This window comes from Echeneis naucrates, chromosome 14 (genome assembly GCF_900963305.1).
Source record: "Echeneis naucrates chromosome 14, fEcheNa1.1, whole genome shotgun sequence".
Classification (NCBI taxonomy): Eukaryota; Metazoa; Chordata; class Actinopteri; order Carangiformes; family Echeneidae; genus Echeneis; species Echeneis naucrates.
In genome coordinates this window covers 10,968,471-10,989,192 of record NC_042524.1, presented here as the reverse complement: position 1 = coordinate 10,989,192, position 20,722 = coordinate 10,968,471, and the positions used below count along the sequence as shown (strand labels likewise).

At 39.0% G+C, this 20,722-nt stretch overlaps 3 protein-coding genes across 6 annotated transcripts; 2 read left to right on the top strand and 1 right to left on the bottom strand.

Moving 5' to 3' along the window:
* Positions 1-498: 498 nt before the first annotated feature.
* On the bottom strand, positions 499-7,853 carry vps36 (vacuolar protein sorting 36 homolog). 3 transcript variants are annotated; one of them, XM_029518804.1, is made up of 15 exons: positions 7,731-7,853; positions 5,467-5,663; positions 5,287-5,355; positions 5,096-5,166; positions 4,087-4,201; positions 3,915-4,004; positions 3,210-3,296; positions 2,771-2,803; positions 2,586-2,663; positions 2,247-2,381; positions 2,058-2,123; positions 1,821-1,885; positions 1,351-1,435; positions 1,167-1,243; positions 939-1,020 (listed from the first exon to the last, which is right to left on the bottom strand). In XM_029518804.1, the coding sequence occupies exons 2-15, from the start codon at positions 5,560-5,562 to the stop codon at positions 939-941; spliced, it is 1,149 nt and encodes a 382-aa protein (XP_029374664.1). In that variant the 5' UTR covers positions 5,563-5,663; positions 7,731-7,853. The 3 variants fall into 3 exon arrangements, with proteins under 3 accessions (XP_029374665.1, XP_029374664.1, XP_029374666.1); XM_029518805.1 differs by lacking the exon at positions 7,731-7,853 and having other exon boundaries at positions 499-1,020; positions 5,467-5,562; XM_029518806.1 differs by lacking the exon at positions 7,731-7,853 and having other exon boundaries at positions 5,494-5,562.
* On the top strand, positions 5,856-14,954 carry proser1 (proline and serine rich 1). Of its 2 annotated transcripts, XM_029518802.1 has the most exons (12): positions 5,856-6,470; positions 6,563-6,628; positions 7,091-7,159; positions 7,251-7,345; positions 7,493-7,586; positions 7,745-7,855; positions 8,236-8,337; positions 8,854-8,932; positions 9,264-9,356; positions 10,552-11,920; positions 12,950-13,094; positions 13,197-14,953. In XM_029518802.1, the coding sequence occupies exons 1-12, from the start codon at positions 6,426-6,428 to the stop codon at positions 13,317-13,319; spliced, it is 2,391 nt and encodes a 796-aa protein (XP_029374662.1). In that variant the 5' UTR covers positions 5,856-6,425; the 3' UTR covers positions 13,320-14,953. The 2 variants fall into 2 exon arrangements, with proteins under 2 accessions (XP_029374662.1, XP_029374663.1); XM_029518803.1 differs by lacking the exon at positions 9,264-9,356 and having other exon boundaries at positions 13,197-14,954.
* A 536-nt stretch (positions 14,955-15,490) lies between these two features.
* Positions 15,491-18,957, top strand: stoml3b (stomatin (EPB72)-like 3b). The gene is made up of 7 exons (XM_029518807.1): positions 15,491-15,622; positions 17,085-17,188; positions 17,300-17,372; positions 17,518-17,600; positions 17,707-17,910; positions 18,126-18,260; positions 18,443-18,957. Exons 1-7 carry the CDS (start codon positions 15,559-15,561, stop codon positions 18,632-18,634), a joined length of 855 nt encoding a protein of 284 aa, XP_029374667.1. The 5' UTR covers positions 15,491-15,558; the 3' UTR covers positions 18,635-18,957.
* Positions 18,958-20,722: the final 1,765 nt, after the last annotated feature.

The window sequence follows — 20,722 nt, the reverse complement described above, 5'->3', positions numbered from 1 at the left end:
ATTTTCTCTGAGAGAAGCGGCAGAAAACAGGAAGCTTCTCCGGAGATGGAACCGTTTATTGCTCATCTCCTTTCACAATGGGAGCAAGAACTTCATGTAAAAAGGCACAGAAGTTCAAAACAAACAAATACAGTTGCAACACTGAGAGCAAGTATAAAATTTAGGTATAATAGTTTTTTAAACTGACCAATTTCCTCATATTTCACACATTATCACTCTTTTAATAGAATGTCTTAAAAGATACAGTAAAGTTATTTTCAAGGACTTACGATGAAAGCTTCACTGAGCCAATAAATAGGGTGCTCACCTTTCAGCTGAGTTTCAAAACAGTCACAACTTGAATTCCTATAACACAGCCTCTGCACTGAAGAGATTTATTACCTGAGCAACGGCTTTTGGCAATCAGCACCAAATTTTATAATCTGTGAACCAAACTTAGCGCAGTTTTGATTTCTATATTTGTCAAAGGCTGTTACACAGAAAGACAGTTCATTCGGAGAAGGTACCATAAACATATTTTAATGGAGAGAAGCCAAAACAAGATGGAAGATATGTAGATCCACTGAAGCATGGATATCCCTTTCCTCTAAGGCCAAGACAGGAGGGCACAACTTTATTCCTTTATCATTTATTCTAGAAATGTTACTTTGGAAAATGTGATCTGTAAACAGTGAAATTCTAAATGAAATTGATGAAAAATAAGATCCACAGTATATCCTCTTAAGTTAGTTTCCCCCATCCCATCTATTGCTAATGACCCAACAAGTTGCATGAACAGTATTTACAGGTTTGTTTGTTTGTTTTGTACAGCAGGCACCTGCCTGCACATAGAAGTTATATACACATAGAGGTTTAAGCGCATCAATCTATCAGAAGAGATGGTGTAAACCAATTTCAGTTTGTTTTTCTCTAACTCAAAAATAATGGCTATAAACATGTCAAAAGAGATTTGGGTAGAATCGCAAGCCCTCAACAGAATCGTCTCTACACAGGTGGCCCATCTTCTCAGCCAGCAACAACCTGGAGATGAGGAAGAGATACAGGAGAGCACACTGAGAAATTGAGAAGAATAAACTATTTGCACAAAACAGCAAAAAAAGATCAATAAAATAATAAGACACACATGATGAACTAAGTACGAGATAATTAACTATGAGATAACTTACCGTTCTTTAGAAAGAAGAACTGAGAGACCCAAGAGCTTTGCAAACTCCTCTGCAGTTAAGGAACCTTTCTCCGACACCTGCAGAAAAAGGAGGTGGGAGATGAGTTCAAATGTGATTTAATGTAGACATGCAGTTTGATCAGTCTGGGGTGTGACTGTGTTGTTTTGTAACAGCTAAGACTTACGTTGTCCAGTGCTGAGGCTATCATTTCCTCTTCACTGTGAGACTGCAGCTGGACCACCATCACACCACTGTCAAACACACGCAGCCTATGGAGAAAACAAAACAGATGAAAGAAAGGTTGGGTGTGTGGGTCGGGGGGTGGAATAAAAAGCAGGTCAGTAACAGGGAGAGGTGATCTTTTATTTAGCCAAAATGCGTCCAGTTTTGGGGGAATTGGCACCAGCATAACAGGGAAAGAGCCAAGTGTTTCTTTTAAAACCTTAGGAAGTGACAGGAAATGACAGCTGCAAAGAGTTGGAGACACTTCCAACAACAGGAAGCCAGGCAGGAAGCCTGGCCTCTGTGAGACAGGCACTACCCTGGCCTATATTCCTTTGATAAACACAAAGCCTGGTCTATAGAGAAATAAATGCATGAGTATGCATAGATAATTTAAACAAAGCAATACAAAGACAAACAACTCAAACTCACCTCAATGGGAGCTTCAAAGACTCAAACATCTTGCATGCGTTTACCAAATCTTCTGGAGACAAAAGCTATGGAAGGCAAAAAAAATTACTTGCTAATCTGACAAACTACAAATGATATTTATATGTAGCGTTAATGTACAGAAAATAAATTTGGTCCAGATTATCGGTTCAGTTGGACCAGACCATTCAAGTGTCACCCATAAGATGACACTGATGTGTGCAATTATACGAGCATTACCTCCATCCCTCTGGCACGGTTGACAAGACAGTACACCTCAGTCAGAGCCATCATACCCCCACGCTCCTGAGAGGAGGTTTAAGAGAGGGAGAAATCAAGAGTCAAAAATAGATAAGGACAGAAAACAAAGGAGACAATTCAGTCTTTGCTTTTGTAGATTTGAAAGTCACCTAAACTATTTGCACTCACCTCAAGAGGAGCCTGTAGCATATCTCCCAGTTGCTTAGCCAGTTGCATGTGGTAATGTGTGCCTGAACCATGTGTTTCCCTGGTTACTGGGTTAGCAATACCCATACTGAGTAGGTAGGATTTAAACCGGATAGTCTGTCAAAGCAGATTATAGCTGTTATTCAATAGAAAACTAAACTGTCTTGTAAAAATCAAATTGTGCCAAAGACATTTTCAGTGTAATAACTAAGAGAGGTGGTATTTGTGTGAGTGTGTGTGTCTCAATTGGAGTCTTTTATGGTTGCAGTATTTATTTCTACAGTCACTGGAAACTACAAATTTTACTAGTGAAGTTCTTACCTCATCTTCAGTTATATCTCCCTGCTTATCTTTGATTTTGTTGGCTATAGATCTGGACAGCTCCACCATCTCTTTGGCCTGTTAGTTACAGTTGACAGTGATTCAGCAAAACCCACAGCCATTCATTAAATCTCTCATAAATCAGAAAGTACAGGAAAATGAATGAAAACGACGGCATTCTTTACCTTCACCATCAGTTTACTGAGGTCCTCAAAGGCCTGAAAAAAAGAGCCTAAATTGATAAATGTCCACAATTAAATAAACCACAAAACCTCATGACTACAGATAAAAATCAGATATAATTCCAGAGCATTCCCAGCCCTTCTCTCAGACATCATAAAAATTCAATACAGCTCTAGGTCTAAAGAGACATTTGTTTCACCCTTTCATAAAGCTAAATATGTCACAATGCAATTGAATTATTTTATAACATCCAGCAGCTGTTGTATGATTGTATTATGTTTATGTTGTATTATCTAATGAGTGTCACTGTGACCATGGTCAGTCCGAGTTCATCACTTATAATAAATTCTGAAGATGACAAGTTTTCTGTGAAGATGAATGTGTTGATAGTTTTTTTGTACCAAACTCTGGATTCCCAATACATTCACTGCTTTATGCTACCTCTGAAATGTTTTTGTCTGTTTCTTTCCTTCTCTCCTCGATCTTTCTCTCGATGCCAACGATCCCCACAGCACGTGTCTTTCCTGCCTAAATGACCATGAGGGAAAGAAAAATACACAAAGAATGAGTGGGGAACAAATCTCAAAGGATGAGAAAGACAAAGAGTGACGAGGGAACCTATTATAATCTTTTTATGCACAATGTATGATTGTAATCAGCTTTTGTTACAGCACGAGTCAATGTTGATGACCTTGATTTTATACCATAAATTGATAAAATTTCATCTGCAGCCACATGACCTACTGTGAGTTAGATAACAATATGCCAAACAGTCTTGAAAAATAGGCAGCTGCTGAGGGATAATAAAACTTAGTTTGATATTTATTTGATGCACAATGATACTAAATCTTTTTGAAAAAGAGATAGAAATGTAATCAGAGGAAGAATTTCTGACCACTGTACAGCTCAAAACTAAATTAACAACACTGCCATCCTGTGGAACAATTTGAACTGAAAATACTATAATTCCCATTTACAGTATATCAACTATCTAACTATAAAATCCCATTTGGCTTGAATATGTACAATATCTTGGTGAGATATAAATTTACACAACCTGTTTGCAGTTTTGGAAAATAAAAGAAGACTATAAATATAAAAGTATGGAAGAGAGGAGATTCTGGTCAAAGTTAAACCTTCACCAACCTGAGAGCCAGTTCCAGTGTGGATGGGTTGTGAAACTGGTGTACTCTCCCATCTCTTTTGATTCATCTCTTCTGTTAACCTCCTGTAAAACTGTCATCAAGAGTCAAATATCTAGAAGTGGCACTACAAAAAACCAAAAAGCTCTATTTGCTAATTGCATGAGCAGGACCACCTCTATCTGGCCATGTTCTTTGAAGGACAGCTTGATGTAGGAGACCTTGCTGTGCTGATAGGGACCTGGCTCCTTGTTTGCAGGCACTGGATGCAGGTGAATGACTATTTTTGCACTGCAGAATAAGAGATAAAAGTAGCAAATTTTAAATTAGAGCTATTAGAGTTAGGGTTTGAAGTGTAAGTTTAACTTAAGTTTGTTTTTCATATAAAATCTAGGTCCACCAATCTACTATATCCAGTGCTGTTAACCACATACATAATGTACATTTGTTTGCATATTCATGTTTTGTTGAATTTTGAAGTGAAATGAAGTAAGTTGCTACCCTTTCAAAAACAAACATTAATACTATATTTTTCATTGTCAATTCAATCAAGGATATATATATATACACACACAAAAAGAAGAATCTTACTGATACCCAAAAAAAAGTGGGGGGGGGGGGGGAGTCTGAACTTCCTGACCATTATGTGTATTTGTTTATTCAAGGGGCCCTGTGGAAGTCAAAACAATATCTGGAAGGCCAACAGAACTCATGTGACGGCAGAGGAGCTGGAGGATGGTTGAGCTGACTGAAGAATGGTATTGCAGGGTCTACTTTAGAGAACTGACAAAACAATGCATCCTAAAGTGACCTACAGGAAGAGAAGCTAAAACAACTCCCCAAATAAAAAAAAATGACTTTAAACCGACTGTTAAAAAGCTCTGATATCTTCCAAAAAGGACTTAGTTATTCTTACTTTACCCCATTATTTTTAAGCTCATTACAGCCGAAGTGTATTAACATTGCAAGCAAGGCTTATTTGTGATGCGTGTCAATTTTTCAAACATCAATAAAACATGTAAGATCTGGCTAATGTTTTGCAGACAATATCTTAATATAACCCCATTCGACATAATAACCATGGCCTTATCATTTTTGATTTGACTGCACTTATCGCTGAAAAACAGTGAGAATGTTATCGGACACTGCTTGACTTTGATGGTCGATAGTAGACTGGACGCTGACCTCTTTCCAATTCCTGCAGCCTGCTCCTCAAAGAAGACAATCTGTGACAGGGGCATGGCTATGCAGCATTCCTTAGAGAAACGGAGAAGTATGGAAAACACGGAAGTAAGCAAAGAAGGTGTGAGAAACACCACTCAACACAACATCAGTGCAGGCAGATGTGTGTGCGGTCCTGGTTCCTGCTGTCTTACGTGATTTTTGACATCCCTCCAGATCAACCGGTGGGTGCTTAACAAGGCAACTCCAACATCCAGTTTAGCCTGGAGGAAATAATGACAGAAACATACGAGATGTAACATTTTATTCAGTGAGGAACATTTAACCGCCGACGATCACAGCTTCTGTGTTCTGTGTCAAGCCACATACTATACCTTATCATCGCCGTCGTACAGTCTAACACCCCGCTGCTGAATCACCAAAGTCTCGTTTATTTCCAAAAGTCCATTTGACCACGAAAACCGATCCATTTTCACTTAAAGTTGAGTAATTTATTCCTGATGTTTCTGCGCCGCCGAGACTCGCTGAATATTTACTTCTCGTACACTTCCCAAAGATGGCCTCACAACGCCTGAATAAAAACATTAAAACAGAATGCGAAAATGTATTTCAGTTCAAGTTTATTGGGGTAGTAGCCATGGAAAAAGACCTATTTATACTGATAATATTATGCAAATACTTTAAATATTTTTTCTTTTTCACATAAATTGCCACATGGTATTTTTTTTCTGGCAAGCTCCCTCAGGGGTCCTACACTATGTTGACGTTACTAGCGCCAGCTGTCAGTGAAAGCTAACTACAGTGCTGTTCTTTATATATTCATTTTTTAAATTAATTTGCATATTTTTCCGATTCAGTTGCATTTAACGCTAGGGTTAAATTCAAAGTGAGCTTGGGTGGAAAGATATACAGATATTTTACTGGGATTTTCTAACGTGGTTTCGTGTAGCTGCGCTCAGCACTGCGGTGTCGTTAGCTTGTTGTTAGCTTGTTGTTAGCTGCGGACAGATCTGCTGCAGACTGCTCTTCTCGTGTGGAAGTCATTGTTCACAGGCGGAAAAGTTGTATCGTAAAAGAGTAATAAGATCATGCATCTTCATCACGTAGATAATAATTTAGTGCGAATATTTAATGTGTTAAATTATACTCTCAGTTCATTATGAATGAGTTCCTCAGGCTGGCTAAGTATTAAAGTATTTAGCTCTGAAGTCATCCGAATGCATTTTGTCTCGAATTACTTAATCTGCTGTGCTGCAAAAGGTGCATTTACCAAGTTCGGTGTATAGTAAATTTTCATTGTCACGGAAACTATTGTTTGTTTGAATCAACAAACATGGATAAAAAGTCGTTTGACATTGTCCTGGATGAGATTAAAAAGGTGAAATCATCTAATCGTAAATTGATTGTTCGCTTTTTGATGTGAAATCGTCTTGTTTGGTTTGTTAAGTAAATAAAACTCTTGTGTTTCAGTGCGTCATGACCGATCAGCGCATCAAGGCCATAGAGCAGGTGCACGGATATTTCTCCAGTGAGCAGGTAACTGCAAAAACAGCATCACTGTCCTGTTATGTTCATCTGCATTTTAATACTCTAGACGCAGCCCCCCCCTCCCCCCAAAAAAAGAACTGTAAACCTATTCATTTTTTGTGTGTGTCATACAGTTCTGAGGTGGATATTTAATAAAAATGTCCAGAAATAAGAAACTGATATGAGAGCAAATACTGCATATTGGCATAATTTAGAATTGAATTCTAAATCAAATGGGAAAAGTTTTGATGTTTTACCCTGCATTCATAAATTAATATAATTTCACCTTGTTATATGTAATGTAAAAGTTGGATATGTATTTGTAGTTGTTTTTATGCTAATTAAAACATAACAGAGAAAAACCATGATGTAAATACCGGCATACTAACCCTAACCCTAACCCATACTGCTTCCATAATATCTGTGCAGCTTTACTGTTACTGTACGTTTAAACTGTCTTGTTCATTACAGGTGATGGAAATACTGAAGTATTTTTCATGGTCAGACCCCCAGATTAAAGCAGTGAAAGCTCTGCAATATGTAAGTAACAGCTGTTTAAAGTGACTTCAGTCTCTACTTTATTTTAATACATTTGCCTGTGTTTGTTATACTAACAATTTTTTTCCTTTAGAAAATGGTTGCAATCACAACAATCAAAGTTGCAAATATCCTGAATTGCTTCACTTACTCCAAGGACAAACTAGTAGTTCTGGAGCTGATTGCTTTGTGAGTACATTTTGAAATGCATATATTACATTAAGTTATTAATTTATTACAATTTATGGACTGGCAATTTGTGGACTGTCAGGCTGTCCATTACATTGTGCAATCACAAAGACTAAAAGCTTACTTTGGGTGTCTGTTTCTACACAGGAACATTTCAGATGCTCAAAATTACCGTCCTGTGGAGGATCTGTTTCGCACACACTTGTCTGAAAAGAAGCGAGCTCGCAGGATTTTGGAACAAGTAAGCTTCCAAAGCTTTCCTTTTTTTTTGTCTTCTAGGGAGGTTAGTCATTAGGGAAGGCCAATTTGCTAATCTGAACATATTAAAACCCCTTGGATGTCCTTTGTTAGTTGCGTGTGCACAATATTTCCAAAATAATACTACCTTCGCTTTGTTAGGTGTGTAAGGTCGGCTGCAAGGCTCCTGTAGCCATGATATCCTCCTGTGGTTTCATACCAGGGAATCCCTACCCCAAAGGCAGACCCAGTCTGGTCACTGGCACATTCCCTGTAAGTATATGCAACAACATATACTGAGCTCTGCTTGAAGCATCTCGGTTGTTAGTAAAGGATTTAAAACATGCTAGCTACAAACTAACCACTGCTGTATTATAACAGAAATAAACATAGATTTTGTTTTGGGGATGGAAGTCACTGTAGTTTAACACTGTAGTCAATTTTTCAGGATATTAGTGAACAGAACAAAGATTAGAAACTGTTACACCTCCAGCATTATCTGTAGACAAAGTACAAAAGTGCTGCTTACACAAAACATTGATTAAATGTAGATATTATACTTTAAAACTTGATGTCACTCTTTAGTTTATTGTGGCATATTTATAAATCTGGAAACTTGACCATAATAAAACTGAATCCATTTACGTTCACAGGGGATTCCTCCGCTAAAAAAAGAAGGAGAGAAGAAAGATGACACCTCCAACAATATGGAGGGGAAAGGAATTGCTTCCCGGATTATTGGACCATTCAAACCAGTAAGCAAGAGCACAACCATGGTGATACAATAGAGTCCTCATATGGCTGATTATATCACTTTGACATGATAACAACTTCCTCCTACGTGCCAAGCCTTGTTATATAGCTAATGATAGACCACTATGAGTGCTAAATGGACTTGAGTAAAGGCTTTATGATAGAAGGAAAAAGCCGAATAATAGGGACACATAGAAAAGAATATAGGAGTAATATACTATGAAGAAGATCACATTAATTACTGTCCTTAACATCTGGATAAATCAGGTGTTTTCTATATGAAAAGATGTTCTATTTTTGGTTTTATTAAAATCCACACGTATAATATAATATTTTCTTCAACTGGAAAATTGGAACATTATAAGACATAATACACAACTTTGATATTTCCTTCAATCATTTTTTAGTTTAATCCTCAATTAGTGATACACATTGAGAAACATTAAAACATTATAGCTTGGCAGAACCAACTGATTCGTAAATTCAGCATTTTATATTTATTGTCTCTTCCTTTTCAGTTTCCTTCAACCTACAACCCTCATCGGCCTGTGCCCTACCCTATACCACCGTGCCGACCCCATGCTACCATTGCGCCAAGTAAGAAAGACCACTCTTGCATTTATTCATCCATACAACTTTTCCCTGCTGGTTGCAGTGCTCCAGAACTATATACAACATATCGCTAATCAAAAAAAGAACAACCAAAAAAAAAAAAAGCTAGACATAAAAGATAGTGTGAGTTAAGATGACTGAAACTTTAATGCTGCTTTGAGTAGCTCTTAGTCATGGTCAGGCATGTTTTGCTGCAGCCATCTGCAATTGGGTGAAGTACCGTTGTTGGTGGGTTACGTTGTGTGTGATTCTTAAATTTGTGTGTGTCTGCATGAGTGTGTGGTGGATACTGTTAATATTTGCAACTGCTATTCAGGTGCATACAACAACGCAGGCCTTGTTTCTGTGGGAGGGGTTATAACAGCCAGCGTGCCCCCTCCCCCCTACAGCTCCACCCACAAAGTAGCAGGTATGAGTCGATTGAAATGAGAGTGTATGCGCACGTGTGACAGCAAATAGGCTCTCCCTGAAGCTTGCCGCCTAACTTCCTGGCATGCTGCTTACTTGCGCTTCTCCCGTTTCCTACCTTTATCAGGTGAAGAATGCGCTTTCACGTCTGCTCACTGATCACTGAGTGACCAGAAAAATATAAGCCCCTTTATGTTTTAATTGCATTCCACTACAACAGCTTAGTATTGGGTCCTAGTTAGACCTTTAATTTAGATTACCAAGAAATGGCAGTTTTTAAGCAGGTGTTATTGGATTATATTGTTGTATAGCCAATACACCTGAATTTATATGATATTTACTGTATATATTCGCTCTCCTCCATATATATATATACATTTGAGCTTGAAAATATATGGAAATACCAATCTGTAGAGCATGACCAAGTCTGATAGGATGGAGTCAACAGACAAAAATTGTGAAAAGCAAAACAATAATTTTTCATGGCTGTTGTATTGCTGTACATCTTTCATATCCTTCTCTTTTCTGGTCAGTCAGTGCAGAACAATGTTTTATTGATTTGTGAAGACAGGTCTTTGGTTGTCTTGACTGGGAATAACTTCAAATTAATGTCATTAATGCTTTTCTTTCTGGGATCATGTTGTGAGCTGGCATTTAATTTGCATTGCTTGGGATTACTTATTTTTTTGATATAGGGTCTTATCAGTTTTCATAATTGAAATACATCTTTTAGGGCCTTTGGGGACATATGTGATCATAATTACAAAGATGACTCCAGTTTTAATAAACTGTGAAATTGTCAAGACAATAACAGTGTGAGTTGTACTAATTTTAGGTTACTTAACTAAATAAATCGTTTCAAGATTTCCCCAAAGGTGAAAGAAGACATATTCCAATCTTGAAAATTGTTGGAATTTCCATCTGATAAGATGCACGCAAGGATGCTCTCTACTTTTCCTCTTTGCTCTGTTTCCCTCTCATTTTTGAGTGGATTGCTTCTTTTAAAATAGTTTGTTGGGCTTTAACTTAATCTGCTTTTGTCCTGGATGACATTTCTTTTTTCACAATAACTGATTAGAGAAAACCAGAAATAATCATCCAGTGTATCTAATTGTGCGGTTTAAATGCATTAAGGTTCGTTTACTTGGTTGCTATCATCACTTTTCTTAGCAGCTCTGATCTCTTTCTGCCCTCAGGTTATGCCAAACCAGGCAATCCACAGAACACGACACCTGGAGTCAACAGTGGGCCCCTCCTAATTCCTCATGGGTCCACGCCATCTACCCCTGTCCCACCCCAGGCCTCTCCTGCTCAGCCGCCTCCAACAACTCCCATCACACCAGTTTTCCCTGGCATGGTACCCTCTCACAACCCTAATGGCCCCTCTCCCTCCCCTGCTCCATCCCCATCTGTTATCAAAGCAGGACCACAGACGCCCAGTGGTCATGCTACACCCACACCCTCATCCGTCATTAAAGCCCACACCCCTTCAGGCACCCCTTGTGGAACCCCCGTCCCTGGCAGTGGGGGCTTTTCTTCCTCGCCCTTCCATGTTGTTTCCCGACCAGGTACCCCTGCTACCTCCCGTGGTGGTCCAGACTTACTGTCTCAGACGAATTCCATGGGCTCAACTCAGCAGAAGGTTTTCTCCCAGTCTGCAGACCACCAGTCAGGACCTTCTTTTCCTGGCATACACCCACAAGCAGGTAACCCTGGGTCGGTGATTCGAAGTTACACCCCCTCTGGACCACAGCCTCTCACTCCTGGATCATCCACTCCAGTAATTCCGAGCTGCTCCACGCCAGGCCCCAGTCCCAAACCCTCTCCAGCTCACTCTGCACAAGCTCCAGCTGCCATTGCTACAGTTGGATCCCTGAACAGACACACAGGGGGTAGCAGCAGTGGCAGTAACAGCCCTGTTCCCTCTGCTTTCAAGGGCACCTCTCGTTCTGGCACGCCGTCTGTCAGCTCCCTGGTGGTCCCAGGTTCTGCACAGGCTGCTCTGGCACGTTCCTTGGTTTTGTCACACCCCTCAGGTTCTCCTCAAGTCTCTCTCCCTAGTCCTGTTGCTATCTCTGGCCTCCAAGCTTTGTCCTCCAGCCCTGCTCCCTCCCATTATCCTGGCCTGTCCCCTTTCTCATCACTTTCCTCCTCTCTCCCTCCCTCCACTATCCCTTCATCAATGCCCTCAATGCCTCCGAGTACCAACATTTCTAACCACCCACCAACCTCCATTTACCCAAGCTTGGCTACCAATGCTGCCCCAAGTGCGGCCTCCCCTTTCGGCCTGGGCCTCACTTCTGCCCCTTCTATATTCCCAGGCCTCCCGCCTGGCCCAAGCCCCGCTGCCTTCCCAGGACTGGGTGTGTCAGGGGGGCATGGTGCTGGGAGCCCTGTATTGTCTTCATTCATGGGACTGCCAGGTGCCACGCCATCCTCGGTAGCATCAGTGGCACCACTGCAGGCAGCAGCAGCAGCGGCAGCGGCAGCAGCAGCAGGGGTTCCGTCATCATCACCAGTTTTACCAGGCTTTGCATCTGCCTTCAGCTCCAATTTCCAGCCTGGGTATGCCAGATAAGTTTGATAGGCAACTTCAGAATGCTCAAAACATTTAACTTTTAATTAGAAAGAGAACACATCATATGGATAATTTAAAATGATCTTAATGATTTCACATGTATTTACAGTCAATATTTTATTCAGTTACGGACAATATATGAAGTAGACTTTGAATGGCTATTGCTGTATGTAGATTTATCAATTTAGATTTGATATTAGCTTGAACAACAACAAAGTTGAGTGCCTTATTTAGTGTGGAAGTCTAAAGTCTTTCTTACAGCTGAAGCAAAACAAACCTTGTATAAAACATCCTCAGTTTCAGTAAAGTTCCCTGACATAGCCTTTGGAATTATGCATCCATGGCAAGTGCAGTATACATAAACCAGCACCCTGCTGCTGACAGCGACACTTACAACTCTTCTTCAAGATAGAGATTATGAAATGAAATGATAAAAAAAAAAAAAAAATGTGATACTGAGTTCCAATTATGTGTTAAATGGCTGGAAAAAGAGCGGGTCAAGGGTACTGATTTTCCACTTTGTATGATAAATGGAAACACTGCCCTTACAAAGTCCAGTTGTATTGCTCTTCAGTGAGAAGGTTAGACTTGGGTTATTGCCAGCCATAAATTAAGCATGTCATCTTGTAAATGAACATGTGATGTGAACACAAACCTCACTGCGTGTTGTTTCAGGCATTCAGCATAAAGGTGGAAACGCCATTCAATATTGTTTTATAATGTTTTACACAGGACTACATTGTACAGTAAAGTACTGAATTAGTGTATGAACACATGTATAAAATTACAATGATATACCACATTTATACTTTATAGATTTAAAGCAGCACACTCCCATATTAACACAATGTACTGTGTACCACATAAACAGAGAATAGTTTGACATTGTGTTAGAATGTGCTAATTCGCTTTTTAGTATGAGATGAAAGCACTAACTGACTGGAGTAACTGCTGGTTGCTTGCATGCTATCGATGAAATTGTATGCAATTTTTCATTTGTGCTTGGGATATTTTAGGTTGAGCAGTGGACTCCAGCCTCCAGGAAGCAGTGGGTTCCCCAGCTTGCTTTCCTTCCCTGGGGTCCCTGGCTTTTCTCCCTCTGCCTCCCCTGCTGCCCTCAGTGGCCTCCACAACCCAACCATGCAGACTGCCCTGCTGCAGGTAGATACACGGACACCACTCTGGTCGATGACATGTTATTTGAATGTCGGTTTGATAAAGCCTCACTGCTATAAAAACACTCCTTTCTTTGTCTCATTCCAGGCCCATCCCACATCTGCTTTGGAGAGCTTTCCACAGCCTAACAGTTTCACCAACTACCCTGCAGGCCCAGGAAACACCTTCCCCCTCCAACCAGGCCTGCACCCTCAGTTAGGTTGGCAATGAAACCCACAGTTAACTTGGAAAATATAAAGTAGACCCCTATCATGTACCATGCCGTTTTATATGTTGACCTTAAATCCTGCAGAGCACAGGACGACATACAGGCACTGCAGTTGTTACACCCAGAATGTCTAACTATAATGAGGAGCACTAGTATTGATCAAAAAATGAAATAATCAAATAATGTGTGGGGGGAAAAAGGCATACTTCCTCTCTTATTAATTGTTAACTGTTGTAAATATCATCTGTCTTAAGTTGTTTTAGGTTTTACAAATAGACTGTGACTGGTTTTAATGTTAGCTGGAATTCCTTGTTTTTAATGAAGATTATCAACATTTATTAGTGAATAATGAATTATAGAAAATTTGTAAAAAAGTACATGATATCATGTAATCACCTTACATTATCTCATGTGGTATCTCGTGTCCAGTCTCGGTAGAAAGAACATGGACTAATACGAATTGAGTGCCCTGAGTTGAATATTGTAATATGATATGAACTTTTTTTGTTAACATGCGGTATATTGAATTACATTTTGAATGGACAGACCATGACCCTACCCCCAACCCTAACTCTCTATGTCAAGGTTGGGGGTGTTGTAAACAAATCCAGCATCTGGCAGCTATGCTGATGTTATTATTTTGAGTGAACACTCACCTGTGTTTTCAGTTTACTGTGATTAACATTTTGTATGTTTGGAAAATTGTGTTATTTAACAGATATGGCTGTGTTAGTACCGGACTCACTGTATGCAGATATTTCTGAGGACAACTTGAGTAATATGTAGTCTTCAGAGGTATGTCCGCATTCAGCAGTGATGATTGTCAACACAGTAAAGCCAATGTTTCTTTATTCACTGTACACCTCAGTTAATACTCTGACTTACAGGTCTTCAGTCAGAGACATTTACTTTATTGCTTGAGTGTAATAGACATTTTGTTTGTTACACTGAGTTTTCCTTTTATTTGCACCTGTTCTGTTACTTTGTCAGTAAACTGCTGCTTGGTGTAGCTCATGCTGTCTCTCTATTCTGTGTATTTCCATTACTATCAGGCAAGTGGCCTGAGTAATATCACTGGAAGTGGAAATAATAATGAAAACGCCTTGTCGACAAGAAGTTAAGTGTAATTTAGAACAGCGAGACATGCAGACTGTAGCGATGTGGCCAGTCTGTCTTAAAAAAAACAACAAAAAAAACAACTATGCTTTGTATAAGAAAATAAAAGATTAAAATTATGCTTGTTTTCAGAGAAAAGCATCTTTATGGTGTATTGAGTTGCCATATTGCCTAACATACTGTTGATGCAATCAGTCATGTGCCCATTAGTCATGAGAACTTACTGTAATCACTTCCATGACTTTCCCTGTAGAGCAATACTTTTGCTACAGCTCTTACTGATTCATCTGTAAATTTTCACTAACACTCATAGTACAGTGAATATTCTTTGCAAATTGAAATATGCATAGTCATATGAGAGAACATGTCTGTAGCTTCTTGAACTTCAAATTCTTAACATGAATAATGCAATTTCAAGGCATAAATGATCTGACATTGTGTAGCTTTGCATTTTCTTTTCTTTTATAACAATTTGTTAGTCTCTTCAGCTGCAAAATTGAACATGTTCAAATGCCTGTTTAGATAATTACCATAATTTCTTTCTGGCTATTAGTCTAAAGAAAGCAAAGAAATATTCAAATGTATCACCTTAATATGATAACAATAAGTGTTCTGTTCTGTCTTTTCCAATTATTCTCTCTATGATTTCTAAAATTATATTTGAATTTTTACATGAAACTTCCCATAAATGCTCCAAAATGTATTTTTTTTTAACCAAGGTTGGTACTCATATGAATAACAAGAAAATCAAACATACAAAAAACAAATGAATAGAAAAAGAAAAAGATTTTCAATAAACATTTTCTTTATAATAGCTTGAGGATATAAAAGTAAGTAAAAAACTGTATAATTAAATATTAATTTAATAGTAATTTATTGTACATACAGTACACAACCACAGTATTTGAGATCGCCTCCTTTATCTATACTTTTCCATGACTGTAAATGCTTAATGACCTGAGTGCAATCCCTCGTGATGGTTGCACTTAGTGGTCAACTCAGAGCCACACCTACACTTTCTCAGAACAGATTGCAGCATTGTAGCTTTAAAAGGCTGGGTGGCTCCTTCCTCAGTTGCACATTAATTCAGTTTCAGACTTCCCCTACCTCAGTTGAGAGCAATACATGGAAATGGAGGACCAGATGGAAAGCCAAAAGAGAAAAGGAATGAGCCATGACACCTTAATATGTAAGTGAAGCCATGTTTCTTTTAGTGTCTTTTCCGTAATGTTTCTTCAATGGTTGTGGCCAATGCTATGGTGTGTAAAGTTTCCGCTGAAGGTTTACAAACAGCAAATATGTTGTCAACACCTTATCTCCTTGATGCTGAAAGGAAGTAATCAGTTATGTGAGCAGGAGACCTTTAAGCTTTATGATAGCAGTTCAGCAGCTCACCTGGTGGAAAGCTGTCATAGAGGCTCTTAGCTCTATTGTCATAGAGACAGAAATCACATGCCACCAAGATAAAGAGTCCCAGATACATGTGACTTTGTTGTTTATGTGTCCCTCCCTTCAGTTATCTGTCTGTATCAATGCTTTGTGCTGTTAAGTGTAATGTTGCACAGTTGGATATGGCCTGTATAAAATATTTCTATAATTTCATTGCTGATAAATATTCACCTCTGAATTTAGCATAATTTCCTGCAGGTTTGTTGTCACCAGCCTGCTGGACAGGATCAAGTTACATGATACTTGTGCACTCACCTTCAATCAGGGTTTGTTTTTTCTTTGGGTGAATGGTTATGAACAGGAACTGGTTGTACAAAGTAGAAATTTTCCATCCCAATGAGCAGTTTGCTATTACCTTTTGAAAAAAGAAAAAAAAAAAGATACAGATATAACGAAGAGCAGCAGATTGCACACTTTGTTAAGTCTTAACCAGCATAGTCTCTCACATAAGCACTCATAGCTCATGTGAAACAATGAACAGTTCAAAAACAATTGTCTTTATTATGATGAGGAAATTAGCTTTACTTCAACAACAGGAAGCATGATCAATGTGGTTAGCTTGACCTACAAAACATCAATCAGGCTATTTACGACAGTAGGAAAAAAAAAAATAACCACAGCAGAACAAAGGAAGTGAAAGTGGCTTTTTGCAAAAAATGATAATTGCTGTTTGACAGTGAAATAGGTGCTAAGTGATCAATCATAAAGTCAAGTGTCAGGTTGAGGACCGGGGACATGCAGAGATAAAGACTGAAAATGACTTATTTTATGTTTTTCTGATACACATGAACTTAGTAGCATTACTCAATGAACTGTTGTTCATGAGTAAACAGCTAACTGTTTGCACTGTGTGTGTGAGTGAGAGAGGGAGAGAGAAAGCGAATGCAGTTCTCTGTGTAAAACTTACTGGTGTGGCTGCTAGATCAGAGATGGAGAATTTGAAGTACATCCCAACAATTAATCCAATGTTTATTCATGAATTTATCATTACATTTTTAAATGATGTTCTATTAAAATTTCAAGGACAATATTAATCTCTCTCAGAGGCACAAAACTTTTATTTAAAATGGATTGTTTCTTACAAGTGTTCGGTGTAGTGTCTGGTTTCATCTCACCTCCACCTCTAAAGCGATCCAAAGCCATTTCCAAACAGTTTCACTGATCAACTGGATACTCTAAATCCCTCTGCTCCCTCTCTCCAGCTGAAAGGACGGGGTCTTTGGGATGCATCGGATGGACCATCGTCATAATCTGTGGCATCTTCACAGTTTGCCTCTTCCCCATCACCATCTGGTTTTGCGTGAAGGTGAGTGAACTCAGAAAGTCAGGACAAAGAATTGAAGTACAGAAACCTCTGGTTATATGTGAATGTGACTTGTGTTGTGTTGTGTTGTGGTCTTACCTGCCTGCCTTACAGATTGTTCAGGAGTATGAGCGTGCTGTCATCTTCAGGCTGGGACGCATTACTGACAGAAAGCCCAAAGGACCAGGTAGAAACCATCAACATTTCTATACTTTTTCACTGACTATTACAAAAATCAAAACAGTCTGTGAGTCACAGAGATAAAAAAAAATATCAGACTGGAGCAAAATAGTTTGCTTCACTATTATTTATGTTTTGCTCCCTGTTTTCAGGAATTTTCTTCATTTTGCCATGCACTGATTCCTTTGTGAAAGTGGATCTGCGGACAGTGTCGTTTGACATCCCCCCACAAGAGGTGGAGCTGATGCAAACAGAACACACACACACACACACAAAAAAAAAAAGAAATCCAGTTGAACCCCATGAACATACACATAAACTATCATGTATTTCTTTCCTAGATCCTGACTAAGGACTCAGTTACTATTAGTGTAGATGGAGTGGTGTACTTCCGGGTCAATGATCCCATCGCCTCTGTGGCCAATGTGTCTAATGCTGACTTTTCCACCCGTCTGTTGGCACAAACCACACTCAGAAATGTTCTGGGGACTAAGAACTTGGCTGAGGTTTTGTCTGATCGTGAGGGTATTGCTCACAGCATGCAGGTACAGAATCCAGGAGAACTGGAGAATAAATTACCAAGTTGGATAACATATTTGACTTAAGATGCTGATGTGATGTAGACTCAGTGAAATTTTATTGGTTTCACTAACAGATGACATCCAAATTAAATTTCTTATGTGGTCTTCTTGGAATAAAGCCCCAATTTTTAATCAGTTGCACCACACTGAGATGTATTAATGCACTGTTACTTTTCCAGTCTAGCCTGGATGATGCCACAGACAACTGGGGCATCAAGGTGGAGCGCGTGGAGATTAAAGACGTGAAGCTGCCAGTTCAGCTACAGAGAGCCATGGCAGCTGAAGCAGAGGCTGCACGAGAGGCCCGAGCCAAGGTCAGGATGTGTGACATGTGACACGACACATGTAACACCACCATGTGTTGAAAAAAAAAACCAAACAAACAAGCAATGTGTACACAAAAGTATCTAACGGTTATTAACATAGGAAGCAGCCATTATTTCAAAATGTTTATCTTCTGGGCTTTCCCCACCTCTCTTTATTGCTCCACACACAGGTTATTGCTGCAGAGGGTGAGATGAATGCATCTCGTGCCCTGAAGGAGGCATCCCTTGTGATCGCTGAGTCTCCGTCAGCCCTTCAGCTCCGCTACCTGCAGACTCTCAACACCATTTCAGCAGAGAAGAACTCCACCATCATCTTCCCTCTGCCTATGGATATTATCAGTTCCTTCTTACGTGACAAGTGAGTCCTCAGTGGGATTTCAACTCGCTGGGCCCAACAACTCCATGTTCAATGAAACCTGGATAAGTTTGAAGTACGAATAACATTTTTTCAGACTTGTTTCCACAGTCAAGCTGTGACCAGGCCATGCCTGCTGACGGGTAAATACAGAGCAGTCTGTATACTTAACATGTCTTTTACAAAATGTGTCTTGTCTCATAGTTTTGCATATGAATTAAACAAACAATAAAACAACCTGTCAATCATATTATACCATACAATGTACTCAATCTGCTGTATATTTTAATAAATTCTAATGTTTTGAGCTCACTGTTCATTAAGCAGTCCCACAGTCTCCTATCTTCTTATTTCACAGCAAGAAGGTTCAAGATTTTAAGTGTAGAGTTTGTGTGTTCTCCCTGTGCCTGCGTGACATAAAGGAAACATGAACACCCCATGCCTTTAAACAGTTTAATACTATTTTCTCCCCAAAATGTACAAATAAAATCATCAACATACTGTGTATACATTAGCTGTTGAAGTATCTCATTCCTCATCCTCTAGGCCTCCTACCATACGCTACAGTATACATTTTGACCATCACAAATGCGGAGAGGTAAAAGAAGAGAAAGGGAGAGCAAGAAACAGCAAAGACAGGAAAAACATGCTTCTATTACTTTGTTGGTTGCACTAAGACACAGCTCATGTTGTAAATATATTTACATTCAAACATACAATCAGTGCCTGAACAAATTCAGTAAACTTTGTCTCCAGAGAAAATCCACAGGGGGAAAATTGTATAGCTTACCTCAACAAATTCTAATTCTAGCGCTGAAAGTTGATCAGCCATGGAAACATTTGCTACAACAGCATTAATATGTCAACACTGACGTTTGAATGTCTAATAAATGACCCATGTTTCTTGAGGGGGGCTCAATCAAGTGCTACATAATAAATTGCTGCTACATAGTGGTGAGACAAGAGGCCCTTCTATATGAAACAAAAATCACACGAATATCTTGTTTAAAAAAATGCAGTCATTAGATTTTTGACATTCAGCGCATAGTGAAACAAAGATGTCCACAGGACACATTGAGGGGTCATTACAATACCAGTTCATTGTTTAAAAATCATTGTCCATTCAAAAGTGAAATATTAATTGAAGATGAAATCAGTAACTTTATGCTGTCGTCTGTAAACATTCGATTTGTTGCAGTCTTGTAGACTGTATTTTTTGCATGTGAAGTGACCTTTAGGAGGACCCTGAAGAGTCATTCAACGACGCAGGTGAGCTGCAATCCCAAACATTTGAAAACACAGTGACTTTCTGACTGATATATTCTTACAATTGCTTGTTATGCAAAGACATTCGCAAAATCATTAGTGTTGGTATAAAATTGGTGAGAATTGAGATACATTTCTCAAATCCGATGTTGCTTTTGACATTCTTTCGCTTTAAGAGCATTTAACCCTGTGTATGGGACAAAGACATTTGAAAATCCATGTATTGTTTTTTTTTTTTTTTTCCCCTTTTCACAATCAAAAATGCTGGTATAGCAATTTAAGATTCACTTAAAAGTCTATAAAAGAAAAACTGGCAAGCCAGAAGCATTATTTTTACAAGATGGTAAACATTTACATTTGTTCAGCCTGTAACTTGACATAGAAAGTGACCAGGGGCACTGCAAGGCGTTTCAAGGCCCTGTGGCAGGCTGCAATAAGCCCCTCCCCTCATTTACTGAACCTTTATCAGTATCTATTAATCATTAACTGTAACCCATGCTCACATCAACAGCTTTGCTATAAATGCCATACCCCCTCATCCCTTCTATCTGGCTTTGTTTATTCACAGTAGATCCTTCTCAAGTGTAGTTTAGTGTGAATAAATTACTAAATAATACTGTCATGTCTAAGTGTGCCATTGCCAGGGTTGACCTATTCAAAGCCAGATGAGAGATCAGCATCCTGAGGGTAAATTAGTCAATAGAGTACAGGAGGCAGCTATGACATACAGTATGCTATAAAATAATTCTCATTTTCATACACCAAAGGTTGGTTTCTCTATTGTTTTTTTATATATAAGTGGAAAATCATCTTGGGAAATATCTTGTGT

Excerpts from the sequence above, each read along its gene's own strand:
- vps36 (XM_029518804.1), bottom strand. The coding sequence starts at position 5,562 with ATGGATCGGTTTTCGTGGTCAAATGGACTTTTGGAAATAAACGAGACT. Across the intron at positions 4,202-5,095 it reads GCTGCAGGAATTGGAAAGAG|TGCAAAAATAGTCATTCACC; the intron begins GTCAGCGTCCAG and ends CTTATTCTGCAG. Across the intron at positions 1,244-1,350 it reads TAGCCTCAGCACTGGACAAC|GTGTCGGAGAAAGGTTCCTT; the intron begins GTAAGTCTTAGC and ends CTTTTTCTGCAG.
- proser1 (XM_029518802.1), top strand. The coding sequence starts at position 6,426 with ATGGATAAAAAGTCGTTTGACATTGTCCTGGATGAGATTAAAAAG. Across the intron at positions 6,471-6,562 it reads TCCTGGATGAGATTAAAAAG|TGCGTCATGACCGATCAGCG; the intron begins GTGAAATCATCT and ends CTTGTGTTTCAG. Across the intron at positions 9,357-10,551 it reads CTCCACCCACAAAGTAGCAG|GTTATGCCAAACCAGGCAAT; the intron begins GTATGAGTCGAT and ends TTCTGCCCTCAG.
- stoml3b (XM_029518807.1), top strand. The coding sequence starts at position 15,559 with ATGGAAATGGAGGACCAGATGGAAAGCCAAAAGAGAAAAGGAATGAGC. Across the intron at positions 17,189-17,299 it reads CCATCTGGTTTTGCGTGAAG|ATTGTTCAGGAGTATGAGCG; the intron begins GTGAGTGAACTC and ends CCTGCCTTACAG. Across the intron at positions 18,261-18,442 it reads CACGAGAGGCCCGAGCCAAG|GTTATTGCTGCAGAGGGTGA; the intron begins GTCAGGATGTGT and ends CTCCACACACAG.